This window comes from Natator depressus, chromosome 7 (genome assembly GCF_965152275.1).
Source record: "Natator depressus isolate rNatDep1 chromosome 7, rNatDep2.hap1, whole genome shotgun sequence".
Classification (NCBI taxonomy): Eukaryota; Metazoa; Chordata; order Testudines; family Cheloniidae; genus Natator; species Natator depressus.
In genome coordinates, this window is record NC_134240.1 from 99081561 (window position 1) to 99099041 (window position 17481).

Sequence of the window (17481 nt, forward strand, 5' to 3'; positions counted from 1 at the left end):
TTTTAACACTTTCCTGGTTTTCAATTTTATTATCACAAACTAGTGGGCTCAAATAACAGTGGGTCCAGCTGATGCCATTAAGATGTTTAAGTACCCGAGTACAATCAAGTACTTAAGACAGTCTAAAGATATAAATTGCACCTACAAAAGGTTGTGGACACAAAATTGTACATGAAAATATTTGTGCATGGAAGTTAAAGTACAAAACTGGAGGATGGGTTGAGGTTTTGCTAAAAATCTGTTCCTCTACACTTCAAATGATTTACAGTTACTGTACTCAATGATAGTGTCTTCATGACATTCACATTTACTATTTCAGAAGAAGGATGACAAATTTATGGCAAAACAATGTAAATATCTACAGATAAGCAGCAAGTGATGTAATATTTGAAAAAGTTTAAAGTTTACACAAGGCACTGTGTTCGCTTGTTGGTATCCACATATTATAAAAGATAAAATACACCCAAACTGTACATATTATAAGGCTATATTTTTATCTCAGGGTTCTGGTGACATGTACAAACCACTTGAGCTTTGCTTTCTTGGTTTATATTGCCACCAGAAACCCTTGATAAAAATACAGCCTTATATTGTACAGTTGGGTATAGTTTATTTTCTCCATATATCATGTACTGCATTTTATTTACACACATACACACAGAAACATGTACATGCATAACATAACTTTATTAAAAAGGTAAGATATCAATAATGCTGCATTAACAAAGTAATACATTGTAATATAATACAGTAATTTCTTTGTTAGCAATGAGCTTTCTAAAGAGACACCTACAAGAATATGAAAAAACCCCCATAAAATCAGTATTTCCATGGTATAATTTATGACTCCCAGACTGAAAATTTCAGCTCTTGGTAGTTTGTAATATTTTACTTTCATGGAATCCTTTTTAAGTAATCAGAAATTTTAGCTTCAATATCCTTTCACTGCCTATATTTTCTATGGATAACCTATATGAAAAAAAGCTTTTTCCCTAACTACTCAGAGTATTGTATAACGCACATGAAAGCTAAATAAAATAAGTAATAATCACAATATTACTGATCAAAAAAATAACACAATTGTAAATTTTTGAGAAAACTATGGTAACTCAACTGCTTAATTTGAAAAAAGCTCTTTATTTGGCATAAAATAATTTACCAGCATCTACTTTTCTGTCTACTTACTGCAATGTTAATAGAGACAGAATAATTTTTATTCATATCTTTTAAGCATCTCAAACAATTTGAAAAGAAAAGCTGTGAATAGGCAATTCAATAGCCATTTCCTTTTGAATGATTCTCAATGTGTTTAATTAACAACTGTTTACGTAAAACATCATTTCAACAGTTCAAACATCAAAGAAAAACAGGAGAATCTTGGGCAACAATCCTGGCAGAGGTACAAGCTTTTCAATCTGGACAAATACAAAGCTAGGCAGGAACAGGGAGGTGTGTGCTGAAGCTTTTGCATTTCATTTTGCTCTCAGAAACACGCAAAGGCTTCAGACTGCCGGCTGTCCCCTCTGTGAGCCAGATGCTTCCTTAGAGGGGCAGTTGCACCTAACATTTGCCATGCCCCTCCTACTCCCTTATCCTTGCTTTAATGGACATTAAAAATAGAACAAAACAGGACTGGAGATGGGAACAAAATACATGCACAACAGGCACAGTCCGCTGTACTCATTCTGCTGTAAAATGTAAAAACAAGAAAGGGCATACAAGCTGCGTCCCCTAGGACACATCCAGCTTTTTTAATATAGTAGTGCCACCACACATTTCACTTCGGATGTTGTATTATATTTATATGTCACTCAAATATTTACCATTTTCCTGAATTCTACTGTGTGTTCTGAAAGCTTGTTATAAGCCAAGTATCTTTGGGTATGTGTTTTGGCTGTATAACAGCTGTGGCTGAACTGCATCAATATGCTAACTTTTCTTTCTGATGCTTCTCATGTGACAAAAGCCACTGTTTCAGATGAGTTCCTCCTCCATAGTTGCCAGTCTGTCCACTGCTGCAAATCACTCTGTGGCATGGTATTATAATCGGAACCTGCAAAATACATTCACATACAAAAATAAGGTTTCTGAATCATTTGTCTGTCTTTTCTTGAGATTATTATGAATTGTAGTTCTTGTGGTTCTCTGGTCAGAAATATAAATCCCACCCTAGTGGGCCCTGGCTGGATTCCAGTAAGGCCTGGGCACCTTGCAGGAGCAAGTGCTGGCACAGAGTCAGGCTCCACATCCATCTCTGATTTGTCTGTGATTGCTATCTGCTTGCCCTGTCCCCTAGCTCTTATAACAGAACATAGGAGCAGCAGATGTGGGAAGACAGCCTCTAGCTCAGGAGAATAGCCTACAACACCAGTCACTTTTACCATTCACCAGTCAGTGCGCAAAGAAACCAGACATGGGTAGGCCCACCAAGGACAGAGGGGTTAGGATGGCTACTAATATGCCATTAAATTATTGGTGACCTGGATTCAAATATTAAGTGGCCATTTGTTGTATTAGTACATGGGAATATCAGTTGCCAAGTCCAGGACTGATTTCTGGTTCATTGGATGGATGCAGGCTGGGAATGCAGTGGACACAGTACACTCAGACCTTGTACGAAAGGTGTATTTATCACTCAGTACTCACACCTCTGGGCAGTTAAGTAGTGACACTGGTGGGCTCTGAAGAGGAAACTAACCTAGTTCTGAGCAGGAAAAATAAACATACGGTTTTGAGTACAGAGATAAGGGATTAAAAAGAGGGGGACATGGAGAGATTGTTAAGGTTCTTAAAGAGGAGGCAAAGATCTCCTCCCAAATAACAAATAAAAGCCATGTAAAACATATTGCATGTTCTCTGAGAAAAATGCCATTGCTCTGCCCTCCCTGCACTTCAACACCACAGATTCAAACACACAACCGGACAGCTCAGTGATAGATAATGGGTTATGAAGTCTCATTCACAGGCCAGTGGCCAAAATAAAGCTTAGACTGTTAGCAACCAAAAATCCTCGCAATCAGATAGCATTTCGGTGGTCTACGTGAAAGGAGTTGGTGGTTTCAGGCAAGTTCCCAGTGAACAGGTCACAAATGTTGCTGTCACAAATATCACTCTTGGCAGTGTCACGAGGAAAAGGGATGACTGAGCCATAGAGGCTGAACTACCATCTCACTCAAGAGATGGTCCTCCTTTGTCAGAGTGAAACATACCGTGAAGAGAGGGCTTTCCTTTCACAAGAATCACGGTCTTAAAAATGTATAAGAAGAGTTCAGACAAATGTAATCAAAAGAGTCTAGTTCCTCTTTAAGAAATTAATTGTAAGTGATGTGATGTTCTTCTGCTGAAACAAACAGGCGAAGCACAAATTTACAGTGTGTTAAGAGTGCAAAAATCAATTATTGTCATGTTGCTGAGTTTTCTGCAGATACCAGTGGCACATGCCTTCAGTTGTTAGTGGTCACTGTCTTGTCCAGTGCCGAATAAAACTGCACTTCTTATATGAGAATCCTGACTGCTGATACGAGAGGGTTTAACAGGTGTTCTGTATCCCAGAGTCAGCACAAAAACAATCTGGTTCTCATGGTAACAACTTTTCAAATTAAACAACAGAGTAAATGGGCCCAGAAACCCCATATAACTTGTTAGCGGATTTGTTAATGACTCTCATTGGGCGGCCCTAAATTACATAACCTGCTATTGCCAAAATCTGCATTTTGGAAGATGGTAAAGCATGTTTTTCAGCTGACTCTGTCCCTTTCTTAGGATTGCATACTCCTTGGCAGTGAAGACGAGACTATATGAAGATGGAGAAGCAAGTCCATTTTAAATACAAATATATCCTGTGGTTTTTTTTGAGTAGAGATACATAAATCATGCATAAATGATACACATACGTGAAGGTATCTTTGAAGTGGTTTATGAGTTGTGAGGAGGAGGAGGAAAGAGAGAGAGCAAAGGGGGCAAATTTTGCCCTCAGCTAGATCCCATGCAACCCTATCGAACTCTTCACAGTTATTGATCACGTCAGGGAAGAAAATGTGCGTGCATGAGAGACCCCCACCACCAAGATTCTGAGTTGCCAATGAGGAGCACTCAGCACAGCGGAGGAGAGGGGGAGACAAAGGCAATTTTAAATGATCCTTATGGTCCCCAATCCAGGGGTCATGTATGTGCTGCTCTGGTCCTCAGCATAAACTAGAGCACCCTGAAGACTAAAGCAATCTTTGTTTGCTGCCAAATAACCCCATCCCTCTAGGGGATTGCTGGTCCATGCCCTTTGTGTCAGTGGTTGGGAAGTGGTGGACACAGCATCTGTTACAGTACCTCTATGTCACCTTAGAATTCCTCCTGCAGATGGAGAATCTTCCAGTGACTACAACTTTAGGACACCTTTGCACAGTGAAAGCACTGCAAAGCTGTTCTAAACCAGGGCAGGATCTGGACCGTAGTATAAAAAACAAAGGCCTCACATAAGTCCTGGTCCTGCAAAGCAATGGATCTGTGTAGACACGAGTCAACACAATTCCGCATGGGAAAAAAGGAAGATCATGTTTCAGGTCCTGGGATATACATACCCATATATATATTTTGTCAGTGTTTCTCCAAAGCTCAAAGGAAAGGTTTGCATACAGAAGCTCATGAGCATTCAACAGCAGGGTAGCATAACCAAAAATAGGTATTGAATTATGAATATTTGGTTATGCTGAAAATAACTTTACAAAAGGAAAAAATAATATTCATACAGCAAGGATAATACTGACTGTTTTGTATAGGATCTAAGTGCTATAGCAATGGGTGCATTACAAATAGCTAAAATACATAAAGAGAACAGAGTTGCAATTTTACAAAATGGAACGTTTGCAAGGTATCCCTTTGCTATCACTTTAACAACTAGGGAAGGCAGTGTTGGCTAGTGTATAGAGCACTAGATTGGAACTCAGGAAAGCTGGATTCTAGTCCCAGTTCCGTCACTGGTCTGCTCAGTGACTTTGGACAAGTCACTTCACCTCTTTGTGCTTCAGTTTCCCATATATAAAATGATACTTTTTTTGAGAACTTCTCATGAAAAATACTATATGAGATTATGATAATAATTATTTAACAGCAAATCAATCGGAGATTGATTTTGTATATTTAAAACCTATACCAGTATACATTTAATTTGCACCCTAAACAATTTGCGAAACTGTTTTATACCTTTTGCTTTCTATCATTCATAGTAGAATGTCAAGGATTTTCAAAAATGTACATGAAAAATTACATAACATACTGATAATGTAGACAAGTACATAAATGCAATGTTTTTTTATTACTGGTGTTTATTTATCATCCTTGAAATGCACATCATAAAAAATTCAGTACATCATCTTTAATCTTACAACATTTGTTTTAGTAACGGTATAGTATTTCAAATGCAGTGATGCAACTGTGAAAGGAAATGAGGTACTAAAAAGTACATCTTTCAAGATGCTGAACATTTTAGATTCAAGATTATTTGGTATAGCTTTCTTAATCTGTATGAATAGATGCAAAACATTACACTGATTCATTTTCTATTCCACTTTGCAGTTTTTCCTTTATAAGGCTCAAACTATGCTTATTTAAGTACTCTAGAAATAAGAATATGAACTTGGATCTCAAAGCTGCAGGGTGCTAATTGCCCTCAACATTCAGCACTTTGCAGGATCAAGCCCTTGAACAGAAATGGAAGGCAAATGGATTAAAAAAAAGCTGATGATGGAAAGGAGCTAGGGTAATGGATATTATATAGGTTGTAAAATTATTTTTTAAAACTTAGATGTAGACAATATGTAGTACATGGTGGTATAAAAATGTGACAGATCTTATTCACAACTGGCAACGCCACAAGTGAATTATGCAGGACATTTCCAGTGAGCATCAATAACATTTTTATACATCACCACACCATCATGTGTTCTGGTTAAGTCACACTTTAAGTTATTTTTTAAATTATTGATATTCTTTTTGATATCTTTCCATCCATAAAATCTATATTAGTTACTACCTACAGGTCTTGGAGTGACAGTATAAACAGCAATAATAAACTGTAAAAAATGCAAAGATATTTAAATTAGCTTTTCTATAAATCAGGGTGTTCTGATGTTAAGGTCATATACCTTGCAAACCTAAAGGGCCAAACACGCTCCTCCTGATTCAGCTCTTTTGTGCTACTCAGGTGGTACGAAATAGTGAGACTGTCTGTAGCTGGCCAGCTGAGATTTCCCTCAGAGAAAGAGGGAGAGGCACACTGCTCTGCTGGTGCAAAGTCCACTCCTATGCCAACTTCCCCCTGAAGTACAGTGCGTATTCAGGTGGAAAAGGACATGCCACCAATTCTCAGCTGAAATATGATCCTTTGGGGACCACAGCCAGCTGGCACAAGTTAAAGCAGTCCATAGGCTGCTGTAATTCACCCTGGGGCTGGCACAGATCATTCTATAGAGTGAAACTGGATCCCTGATGGCTCACCACTAACATGCTCCTGTACCATGCAAATCTCACCCAGATGCTTTATATGCAAGAGGAAATCCGGGCATCTCACATTTCCAGTGGGATTCACCTTCTGTTCCTATCTCTGAGGGGAGCTAGGAATTAGAACCTTGGCACTAGTCCAAAACAGATTATAGCAAGTGTAACTTGATTCCTGCTTTTAATCTGATCCCTCTTTTTTGGGGTGTTGCTTGAGTTAGGAGGATAGGGTGAGAAAGTGTTTTGATGCCAGGTTCTTTTTATTTAAAAGATTACCGCTGCTGGGAACCAGAAGTGGTACTGGCACAGATTAACAGGCAAAGTGCAAGTGATGACATCAAAGGTGCAAAATAAATAAAATTTTGTCCATGGTTGCAGAAATAAGGTAACTTATGCCATGTTTGTCATAATGTATGATGTGCATATGATTTGTTTGTTAAGTACCGTGTGCGTATGCATCATTCTACATAGCATTGGAAATAATTAAAGAAAATGCATTACAATCACCCGGTAATTTAAAAATATTGAATATCACTTCAGTTTGGTTTAATTGTGGTGACAACTTTCAGACTACTGAAATAATTAAACCTGCTAAAATTTATTAGAGCCCTAAGGACATTTTGGAAGGAATACTATCCCAATCCTCTGCTTTAAAACCTCAGCTACATGTAATGTAATTTTTATCAATAACCAAGCAGTTCATAACATTAGAGCTCCATTGAAATCTTCATGCTGTGAAATCTAATTCATCCAATACATGAATCCATCACTTACACAGACCCTATCTCAAATGCTATAAAACTTCCAAACCCATAGATTTGTCTCCAACAAAAACAACATGAAGGGGCCTTTCAATCAATAATGGAATCCCTCTGATTCAGGTTCCAGTTGAATATTTTCTCCAACTTTGCTTTTGTTCTTCTGGGTAGAGGCCCACAAGGGAAAGAGCTTGTTTTCACTCGCAGCCTCATCAATACCTAAATCCTGGTGAACAAGTGACACTGAGAAGCTGTAATCAATAGCTCCCTGTGCGTTTTTTCTTCTGGTCAAATGGTTCAGCACTACTGACAGGCCTGACACTTAGAACATGATGCTAAATCTTTATCAACAGCCATCTAGGTGACTGGCAGAACAAGACTCGGGTGGTCATTAACGCTCATGGCAATCTGTGAATAAACTAACTCCTCAATAATGCGTTTGTTTAGAAAAAGGTGGGGAAAAAACTCTCTGCACAATGTATTGATTGCCTCTGAACTGCATTTAGCAAATTCTGTCTGAGGATGAAACAGAGTGGTGTTCAACTGTGGTGCTCTGCTTGTTAAGAGTTTTCAATTTGACGCAATAGAAAACTGACCATCCTATTATACTGGTTGATGGACTGAATACTTACAGAAAGCTGCCAAACTGTCAAAAATAGATCAGTGAGGCCATAATGGAAACAGCTGAAATATCAAGTTATAACATACAACAAAAATCACACTTAGCAAAAAATAATCTTTCAGTGTTCTCATGTCCCATTGCTTTTTCTCCCCTATTCCCTGATAGAAACAAATACTATAATATGAACCAGCATGTGTTCAAGTTTATTGCCAGCCACCTAAGGAATTAATGCACAACTAGTTTTATGCATTTGCAACATTTCAAATCCATACTTCACGATCTTCTCTTAAATGCACAATTACTCTATTCAGTCTTGAATATTTCAAAAATGTGGGTTGAATAATATTCTTGACTTATGTTAGATCGATATTAGTGTCAAGTTATACACTTAGTTAGGTTTTAGCCTGAACAATAACATAAGCAGAAAGAATATAAAGAGACTTTATACAGTTATTGCTGCTGTTAACAGACCACTGAAGACATCTTATTTAAGTCATAGAATAGTCATTTATGATGGCCTTGGACTAATCAGCCCAACATTCCGTATCTCCCATGAGTCTCCGTGATTTCTTTTTGATCCTCCTATAGTATTCTAATGAGATTTTTAATTGAACTTTATGGGTTCCCTTTGAGGACCACAGACCTCACAATCAATCTAAACTGCAGTAAACTATTTGAAGTTTTTCTTGCAAAAGGTGAGCCATCCCTGCCATGTCCTTGGCATAATTTGAAGCAAAGATGTTGCATCTCTCAGCTGCTGCCGGCACCTTTTCCACCTTCTCATAAAGTTGAAGGTCATTGTATGAATTATGTGAAGCAACCTAACTACAAAGGAAACTTGTACAATGTATACTACTGAAATTAAGCACCAACCAGACATGATTTGTAGAAGAGAGAAGTATTTTGTTAGGTGGTGGAAAATATATGGCATACATTTTTTTATTATTACTTTTGATTTCAGTCATGGTAGGTTTTTACATATAGTTCTGTTTTTTAAACCCTTGTTTCTAGTGATAATACAACTGACAACCCTCAGGAAATCATGTTTTATAATTTTAGTGACTTTGGTCATATTTGGACAGGCACATTTATGGAGATTAATAGTGTAAGAATAGATTCATCAGACAGGTTGCAAAACAATACATGTTTCTGAATACTGTTACTAGTACCAGTCAACTGTCATTAACCAGATAATATGTGCCAACAAGTGCTGATGTCATATATTGTGGTAAGTATTTTGCATAGCTGGTACATTAAGGATTATAGTCTGTATTCACTAAACTTGAAACCATTATGTTATGTACAAAAATCTGTTTACTCATAGTGGCTTTTGAAACTGCACACTTTCTTTTCAGGCATATCCTTAAACTCAGGACACATTGGGGGACACACAATAACAACAATTAGCTCTTCAGAATGCTGTAAAAGCAACTGATTTATGCATTTTTGGCACATTATACAAAAGCTATGATTACTCAAAAGGGCATTTCCATCTTAATAAAGACATGTATATTAATCATGTAGCAGTTGTAATGCAGTAGTGCTTGTAAGGACTCAACCTGCAATTTCACCAAAATATTTAATTCTATATCAAAATGGATGAACTGCGTTTAGTTAGATTTAAAACTTCATTACCCTCCCTCATTGAAAAAATGCAAATTTTAAACACTTAGCTAATGTATAGTCAAATATACTATGTCTGATGTTGTGTTTGTAAAGTTTGCAAATGCAATACAAAAAGTATATTAAGGATTTTGTAAGTGCACATGAGACTTTCATATGAAACAATCTACAACCACAGTATGATACCATGTTTTGTCAATATGTTGTGCTGTAGTTGACAATACAACTTATTTTAATATGATAGATTGCTTTCCAATACAATATGGTGTACATTAAGACAAGGCAATACAATGCAAACCTACAGGAAACAGTTCTCAAAGAATAACAATGTAGTTTTGTGCAAAAGGATATGTAATTGCTATTGCCTAGAAATGTACCCAGCTTTGCCCTCAGGCTGCAGTGGCGCAGCAGCATCCAAAGTAGAGGTAACAGCAGGTTGTGGTGTGAAAATTCCTGCTTTTTCCCCTGTGAGCAAGGATGAAAATAGTTCTGAAAATATACAGCAAAGCTATGGCAATTTTTAAAAATGGGATCCATCCCATGCTGCAGCTACAGTATTTTCTGTTCCTGGTATACCACTACATTTTAACATACTACAGATTACTGCACTGCGTTAGGCAAAGGCATATACTAATACAATACCATACCAGCATTTCACAATGAAAACTTGCTAATATCAAATATTAATATTATTATACTGTAATGATGCTCCTGTCTTTTCCAGCACAAATACTTTCATTATTGCATATCTCCTATACCTCTAATTAGAGGTCCCATATAGATTCTACATAAGTACACATGCATAATTTTATTGTATTCCAAAAGGATTTTCTTTGACATGTCTCTTATTTTCTATTAAAATCTGCATGCTGTTCTTAAAACCACAAGTCCTAGTATGTGGGTCAGTTATGCTAGATTTCCTTTATAAATCAGGATAAATATTCAGTGTATGTGTCACCGTGAAAAGCAAAACTTTATGATTTGTATATGTAAAGTCACCTCCACTTGTGAATACAAATTTTTGTATTTTTGTATTCACTTTCTACCACATGTTGTAGTCTCTTATGTACCTTATTACAGAAAAACCTGAGGAAACTGAATATAAAAATAACATGGAAGGTCAAAGAGTACAGCAGATATGATGCCAGAGAAATAAAGACATAGTAAAGTATGGAAAGATACACATTCCGAGGGCATTTGGTAATGAGGAGAAACATGCTCAAGAATGGCTGAAAAGGCCACAATGTTATTAACAGAAACCAAATCAAACGTCTTTGTAGGCAGGTAGCTGGGGCATCAGTGGAAAGATGAACAGGCAATAACATCCCCTTTACTGTTTCTGGCCTTCCCCTTTCTGCACTTGTGTAACGATGAATGGTGAAACCAGTGTTGTTCTATTAGCCCAAAGAGTGTGGATCCCACAGATGATACCAAGGGCTGACTATGGCTGCAGTGCTGGCATCAGCTTGTGCACCAAAGTTGCAACCAATGTCATACTGAGATACACATCCAGAATCCACTGGTCCCACAGTGTGGTCTAATCTCAGGGAAGGGGCAAATATCCCAAAGCCCATATACAGTGGAGTTGAGAAGCCAAACTCCCTCTTTCTTCTCCCTCCACATGACGATTTCTAATGACCTAACCCATGTGCCAAGACCTATGAACCTCAAGCTTAATATATAGGTCACACTGATGGATCCCAGCCAAACCTTGAGCCAACTGGGTATGCTGAAAGTATTTGAGGCAACTGTTAGACAGCTCACTAATGACTTTACAAAACCAGAGGTCCAGACTCTCAACTCATGTAAATTTGATAACTTCACTAAGTTTAATAAAGCTATGCCATTTACCCAGCTGAGGTTCTGGCCCAGCCTCTGAAGTGGGGGGAGAACCTGGCCAGCCCAGACAATCCAGAACCTGAGCTGCTGGGAAAATGAGTCCTAGTTGTGCCTTTATGAATGAAGAATCTATTTGCTCCTCTCACATTGCCAGAACTATTTTCAGGCCCAGAGGGATGAACTAGTTTATAACTCAGTTAAAAGCCATTCACATCCTGTGAGAAAGTGTCACTGTTAAGTGACAAAGGATTCCCCATCCCCAAGAGTATAAAAAAAAGTTTAAGAATAGCAAAATGTTCATAGGTTGACGAATTAAATTAAAACAAGTGCAATGCTTCTTTTCAAACCTACTAACACCATAAATGGTGGGGAATAAATCATATTAAACTGGTTTATGCATTAATGCTGATTAAAAACACTTACTGACCTTATTACTCATGGTAGAGTAGTTTTCATAGCAGATAAATTTAATCTAATGACATTTAGCCCACAAAGCTTTCCGTCTAAACCCACCACCTTCCATCAACTTTATTTGAAAGTTGACATGAACTTACAGGATTGCTTCTCATTGCTCCTCCCACTGCTCTTGCTGCTTTGCTGTTGCCTGCCAGGTCTGCTAATTGCTTGTAAGAAACTGCCTCTCCAAATTTCACATCTCTCAACAGGGTCCATAACACTTGTCTGGTGAATGAATCTGAAAAAAAGAAGCAGCAATACACTATTCATAAGGATGGCTTAAATAGCCAAGATAAAGATCATTAAGAACTCTTACACAAACTATGGAATGAACAGCAACTTTTCTATTTGAAATTAAAACAGGCCACATATTCAGTCCTGTTATTGTGTTCTATATTACTGTATTTAAATACATGATTATTAGAGTGCTTCAAGTAATTGATCACTATAAAAAAGGGATTTAAGGCTTTGATTTTTCTATATTTTTAATTTGCTTCAAGTACAATTATCCTGTTAACTCGTACAATATGGTTTTCCATTAAATTGGCAGAATATAAATTAGCACAGAGTCAAATTAAAGAGGGAAGAAATAACTGACTCTACCTATTTTACAAAGCTCTTGTATCTCTAGTTAATTTCAAACTTCAGCTGGGACACACTGGAAAAGAAGCCCTAGAGCCAGTGGACTTGGTATTATCCTGGCTGACTGCATTTTATAGTAGAGACCCCCAAGCTACTGTTCAGAATTCTAGACATTATAAAATGTAAGGCCTGTCTGTGACCTTCAATGTACAGTACATCCTTAATGATAAGGACATGACAAATAAAATAACTTCTATTATTTTAGTTTTAATTTACAATAATCAAATTGCTTTTAGCTTTCATCCTGTTGCAATGTTGCATAAATGAATGCATTAGAACATTTCTCCCCTCTGTTTGCACAGTTTTAACTTTCCATCCAAGGATTATTTTACAGTAAGAAAACCAATAGGTAGTTTCGGATTTAGTTTCGTTTAACAGCTATTGTTCTTCCAAGACACTTGCAGAAGCTGTGATGAAAACTACAAAACATCTCTACTGTGGGTAACAAACTGTAATAAAAAATAAGAAGCAAACAATGATGAAAACACCAGTCTCATCCTTCGGTAATGAAACAAACTGATTAAAAACATTTCCTTCTTATTCTGATACTGAGTGCCACTGACTATGTTATATGCAAACCTAATGAAATGTGATTTTGTTCTTAAAGGAAACCCATACACCATTATTTGTGTGTTAAATAATAAAAATCACTTCTTAACTGAAGGGAATGATAATCACTTCATTGAAAAAAATCTGTTTAGTCTTTATTATAACATTAAGCAAATTAAACATCAGCATAATCCAGGTGATACTAGAAAAGGGTCATCAAAGAAATTAACTTTGTTGTTCATTAATTTACATGGATTAGTAGAGGGCAAAGAGATAGCAAATCTGCTCTAGTTTTTTATGATATAATTTCAAACTGTACACCATTTGTGGCAGTAGGGTGACTTTGGGGTTAATCAGACTGATTTGTCCTTTTAATTGCTTTCTATTCAAAGAAAATTCATTAGATAATGTTCTCTTCAAAATTCATGAATCAATTTAACTGAAGAAACCACATTAACAGCTTTGGGTTCATTAGCACATGCAGTTGTGTTACTAGCTGATTGCTAGGAGGGTTTCCTTAGGCAAACAGATTTTGTTTACTGTGATTTCTTTAGAAAGGTTTATTTCAAATCAAATTGTTACTTATTATTTTTTTAACCTCTTTTTAAGCCAGCAAGATTAGTGTTAACCTTGAGCACTCAGGGATTTCAGGGAATTATTGCCTGATGTCATTTTTTAAATCAATGAAATAAAGTAAATCCACATTGCCAGGGACTTGCTCCAAATTCCCCCTGCCCCCGCCCCCACCCCCACCATTTTTGGCAGAGGAATAGGAGGCGGGTTAGGCCAGCAGGGTAGGTGGACCTGGAACTTTACAAAACCTGTAGGAATAAAATGAGAAGTCTGTGCAAACTTAACTGGAGCATGGAATAGTTACAGGAAACAATGGAATGGTTCCAAAATCATCATTTGAGAGCAAAGCAATAATGGTCCTTTGTAGCATGATGGCCAAATTATTGAGTACCTTTTAACATTCTAAAAATATTGTATAATAAAACAATTATGTATCTGTATGTAAGCACAGAGATAATATTTTCTGATTTACCGTACATTTTTCAAATGAAACAGTATATACTGTATCTTTACTGTCACAAAAAGTTAGACGTTATAGCTCAAAATAATGAAATATTTAGCAATCATGCACATCATTTTATAAATGTATCTGAAAACTCAATTTTGCCCTGTAGGGAGCAAATGCATTAATTAGTTTAAGCAGCTCGAAGAGACAGTGCCAAATACTGTTATTAAACTGTCTACAAGTGTTAGTGCCTGTATGCATAACCTGCTCAAAATTAGATGGCTGAACCTTCACCAATTTTCAGCACAGGTGCCAACATTTTATGCTATTAAATATCATTATAAAGTGTAGTAAAATTTGCACATAAAAATTAACACACACACTCTCTCTCTCTATATATACACACATGAAAATGCTTTATATTTTCATGAGGTTAGGATGACTGCATAATTCTTGAGCTGCAGATTGAAGCAGAGCCATGATTGAGGTATACTACATCATCCAAAATGACTAGCAAAAGTGTTTTGTGTGCTCCATCCCTGCCACTATCATGGTGTACATATTGTATATGTTGCTTAAGAAATATATTCCATTCAGTATAGTAGACTCTCTGCTGCCCTCTTTCCAGACAATGGTTGTTGCTAACAATAGAGCACCTGACTTTGTTCAAACATCTATTCTGTTTTAATTGGTAAACAGCTTCTCAAATTTTATCCCTAATAAGTACATTGTGAAAGGGGTGATATGCTGAGATGATTGGTGATGGCTTTCTTGTCCAATTGAACCTGCTAGAAACAAGCTTTTCTAATAGCTGCATTGATCATATCTGAAGACTGTAAATAAGGGATTTATTCAAAACTTGAAATCTTTCAATAAAACTCACTCTTCCCATAGAGATGGGGAACCACAATAACAGGCAATAGATATAGATAGCAATATAGATAACAATAGATATAGATAGCAATATACAGTCCCTGCTGATTTTTCCTTGCATTGCTTTTAAGAGAACAGTATAATGACGTCCAGGCTGCAGGTATTTCAATGAGAGATGCATGTTAGAAGTTCATGTCAGACAAAGGGCTTAAGGTGTGCTAGGCCACAGACCTGGGTAACCTATACAACAACTGGCCATTCTGAAGGAGGTCAGAAGATGTCTCATTCCAGATCTTGGGCAACAGGAGGAAGCTGGTTGCACGGGGAAGTGACCAGCCAGTAGGAAATACTTTGCATTCTCGAAAGGCACTAAGAGAAATTGGGAGGCTAGATGGTAAAGGAGGAAGGAATGTGTGGAAAATATAATGGAGCGGAAAGAGGAAAAAAGGGATGGAGGAGAAAAAACAATGGTGAGGGTACAAAAAAAATAGAAAACTGAACAAATAAATGACAAGGCAAGAAAAAAATCATATATGAGAGAGAAAAAAATCCTGCTCTCAGGGATATACTGCTGAGGATGTGAGAGATCCATGGGATCACAGAAGCTAGGAATTATTTTTTCAGGGATTGCTTGTGGCTTGGTATGGGGATTCTGTAGCTCTGTTGGAGGCACTGTTTTGTTTGAGATGGCCAATACAGTTTAGCCCTGGGTACTCTTATTTGAGTACCTAACTGCAGTGGTTGTGGCCATTCAGTGACCACAACAGGATGGTCAATAGAATTAACAATAACTATGATTCTCGACCCCTTCATCACTGCCTGGGGTCGAAGCTGAAGCCTGAGGGCTTCAGCCCTGGGTGGCAGGGCTCAGGTTACAGGCCCCCTGCCTGTGGCTTCGGCTTTGGCCCCTCAGCTCAGGGTGGTGTAGCTCATGCTTTGCTCCCTGGGGCAGCTGGGCTTGGGCGGGCTCAGGCTTCGGTCCCTCCTCCTGGGATCATGTAATAATTTTTCTTGTCAGAAGGGAGTCACGGTGCAATGAAGTTTGAGAACCTCTGATCTAGGCATAATAACTACCACAGAGGAAATTTGGAGCTAAGTTCAAAAGGTAAGAGGCCTAATACCTCCTCCTTATGCCATGGGCCAAGAGTGAGGCTAGACAGGACAAGACAGGAAGACAATTCACCAAAAACTCATTGCTGGGAACCAGATACCTTATTCAAGTCTATTTTTAAGTGTGATTCCAAATGTAAACAGACAAATTCCTACATCCACCACATCAGTTGTGTAGATTGTGCAGTCTGTGTCTGCTTGCATGATATATACATACATTACAGTAGCTACAGAATGTGGAATGTGGCCTTGCCTTACTCAAAATATTAGATTTATTTTTACAAGTTAGTTATGACCTTTATGACCTCACAAGTTGCAGAACCAAAGAAAAGACTAAAGTGGTTCATGAAGGTCAAACAAAGTGTAACAATAAATTACTACTTTTCAAATTGGAGATTTCCTATTAAATGTATACAATCCCATAATTAACTTTATAGTGAGAAATGCATTTTTAAAAATATTTTAAAAGTGAACATTGACTCTAAAACACTCAAACCATAGTGAGGTTCCATTTTTATCATCCCTCAATTACTTCCCTATTAGTTTTACTTGTAAAATGAGTAAGTTTATTTTTTTTTCTAACTGCTATTACTGCAAAATCAACCTTGGACCTGAGAGTGAGGTTGACTTTTTCTGCCTAATACATCAATAGCAGGAATGGAGATTTTTCAGTTAAAATATAACAATTCTGTTTATGTCGTATGGGTCTAAAGGTATATCTACACTACAACCGGGGTTGTGATTGAGCTTGTGGAGACATACCTGCACTAGCTTTAATCTAGCTAAATTGCTAAAAACAGCAGTGAGAACATGGTGGACTGCATGAGCAAATATGTACCGAGGGATGCCTCAGCACTGAGATGTTCAGATACCAGTATGATGGGTCCAATATTAAAACCTAGATAGATAAATTAGATAGATTATATACAGCCAATATTTAAAAACAGGTATGGCCTGTGTGATTTACACACAACTCTGTGTTGCAGAGGTGCACTATCCCTAGGAGAGTAAGGGGGAGATTATGCATCAGTTGGAAAAATTGTCTCTGGGAGTGCTTCCCATCCACAGGAGGTGCATGTTCTATGCCATCCATTAGGTACCAGGAACCACAGTTATCAAACCTGGTCCACAGGGTTTTAAGAACCAGTAAGTTCTGTCCTGCCAACAGTTGCCAGAACTAGAAGCTCAACTAGGCCAGAGGACTCCAGTCCTGGGATCTGATTGGTGGAACTCAGGGCGGTCCTGACTGGTTCCCTGCTTCTAGTTAAACCAAGCACAGGAAGAGGAAGTTGTCTATTCAACTGAGTTTCCCCTGCTTGGGGCTGCTTCCCTTGAGCTACCTGCTCCCACTGCCTGACTTTGGTATTCTGCCCCTGCCTGCCTCCTGCTCTGACCACTAGGTCAGACCACCCATGTCCCAGTTTTGACATTAGGATTGGACAGACTGCTCTACAGGTAAGTGTGGATCCAGATGAGTAGGATCATGGTCATATCTATTCCTC

At 37.7% G+C, this 17481-nt stretch overlaps 1 protein-coding gene across 2 annotated transcripts in view; it reads right to left on the reverse strand.

The window, feature by feature from the left end:
• Window positions 1-796: 796 nt before the first annotated feature.
• MGMT (O-6-methylguanine-DNA methyltransferase) overlaps window positions 797-17481 on the reverse strand; it is a 303036-nt gene continuing 286351 nt past the window's right edge. For both annotated transcript variants that reach the window (XM_074959150.1, XM_074959151.1), the window contains 2 exons: window positions 11886-12025; window positions 797-2053 (listed from right to left, as the gene is read on the reverse strand). In XM_074959150.1, the coding sequence (XP_074815251.1) occupies window positions 1922-2053; window positions 11886-12025 (272 nt within the window). In that variant the 3' untranslated portion in view covers window positions 797-1921. The remainder of the gene's footprint in view (window positions 2054-11885; window positions 12026-17481) is intronic.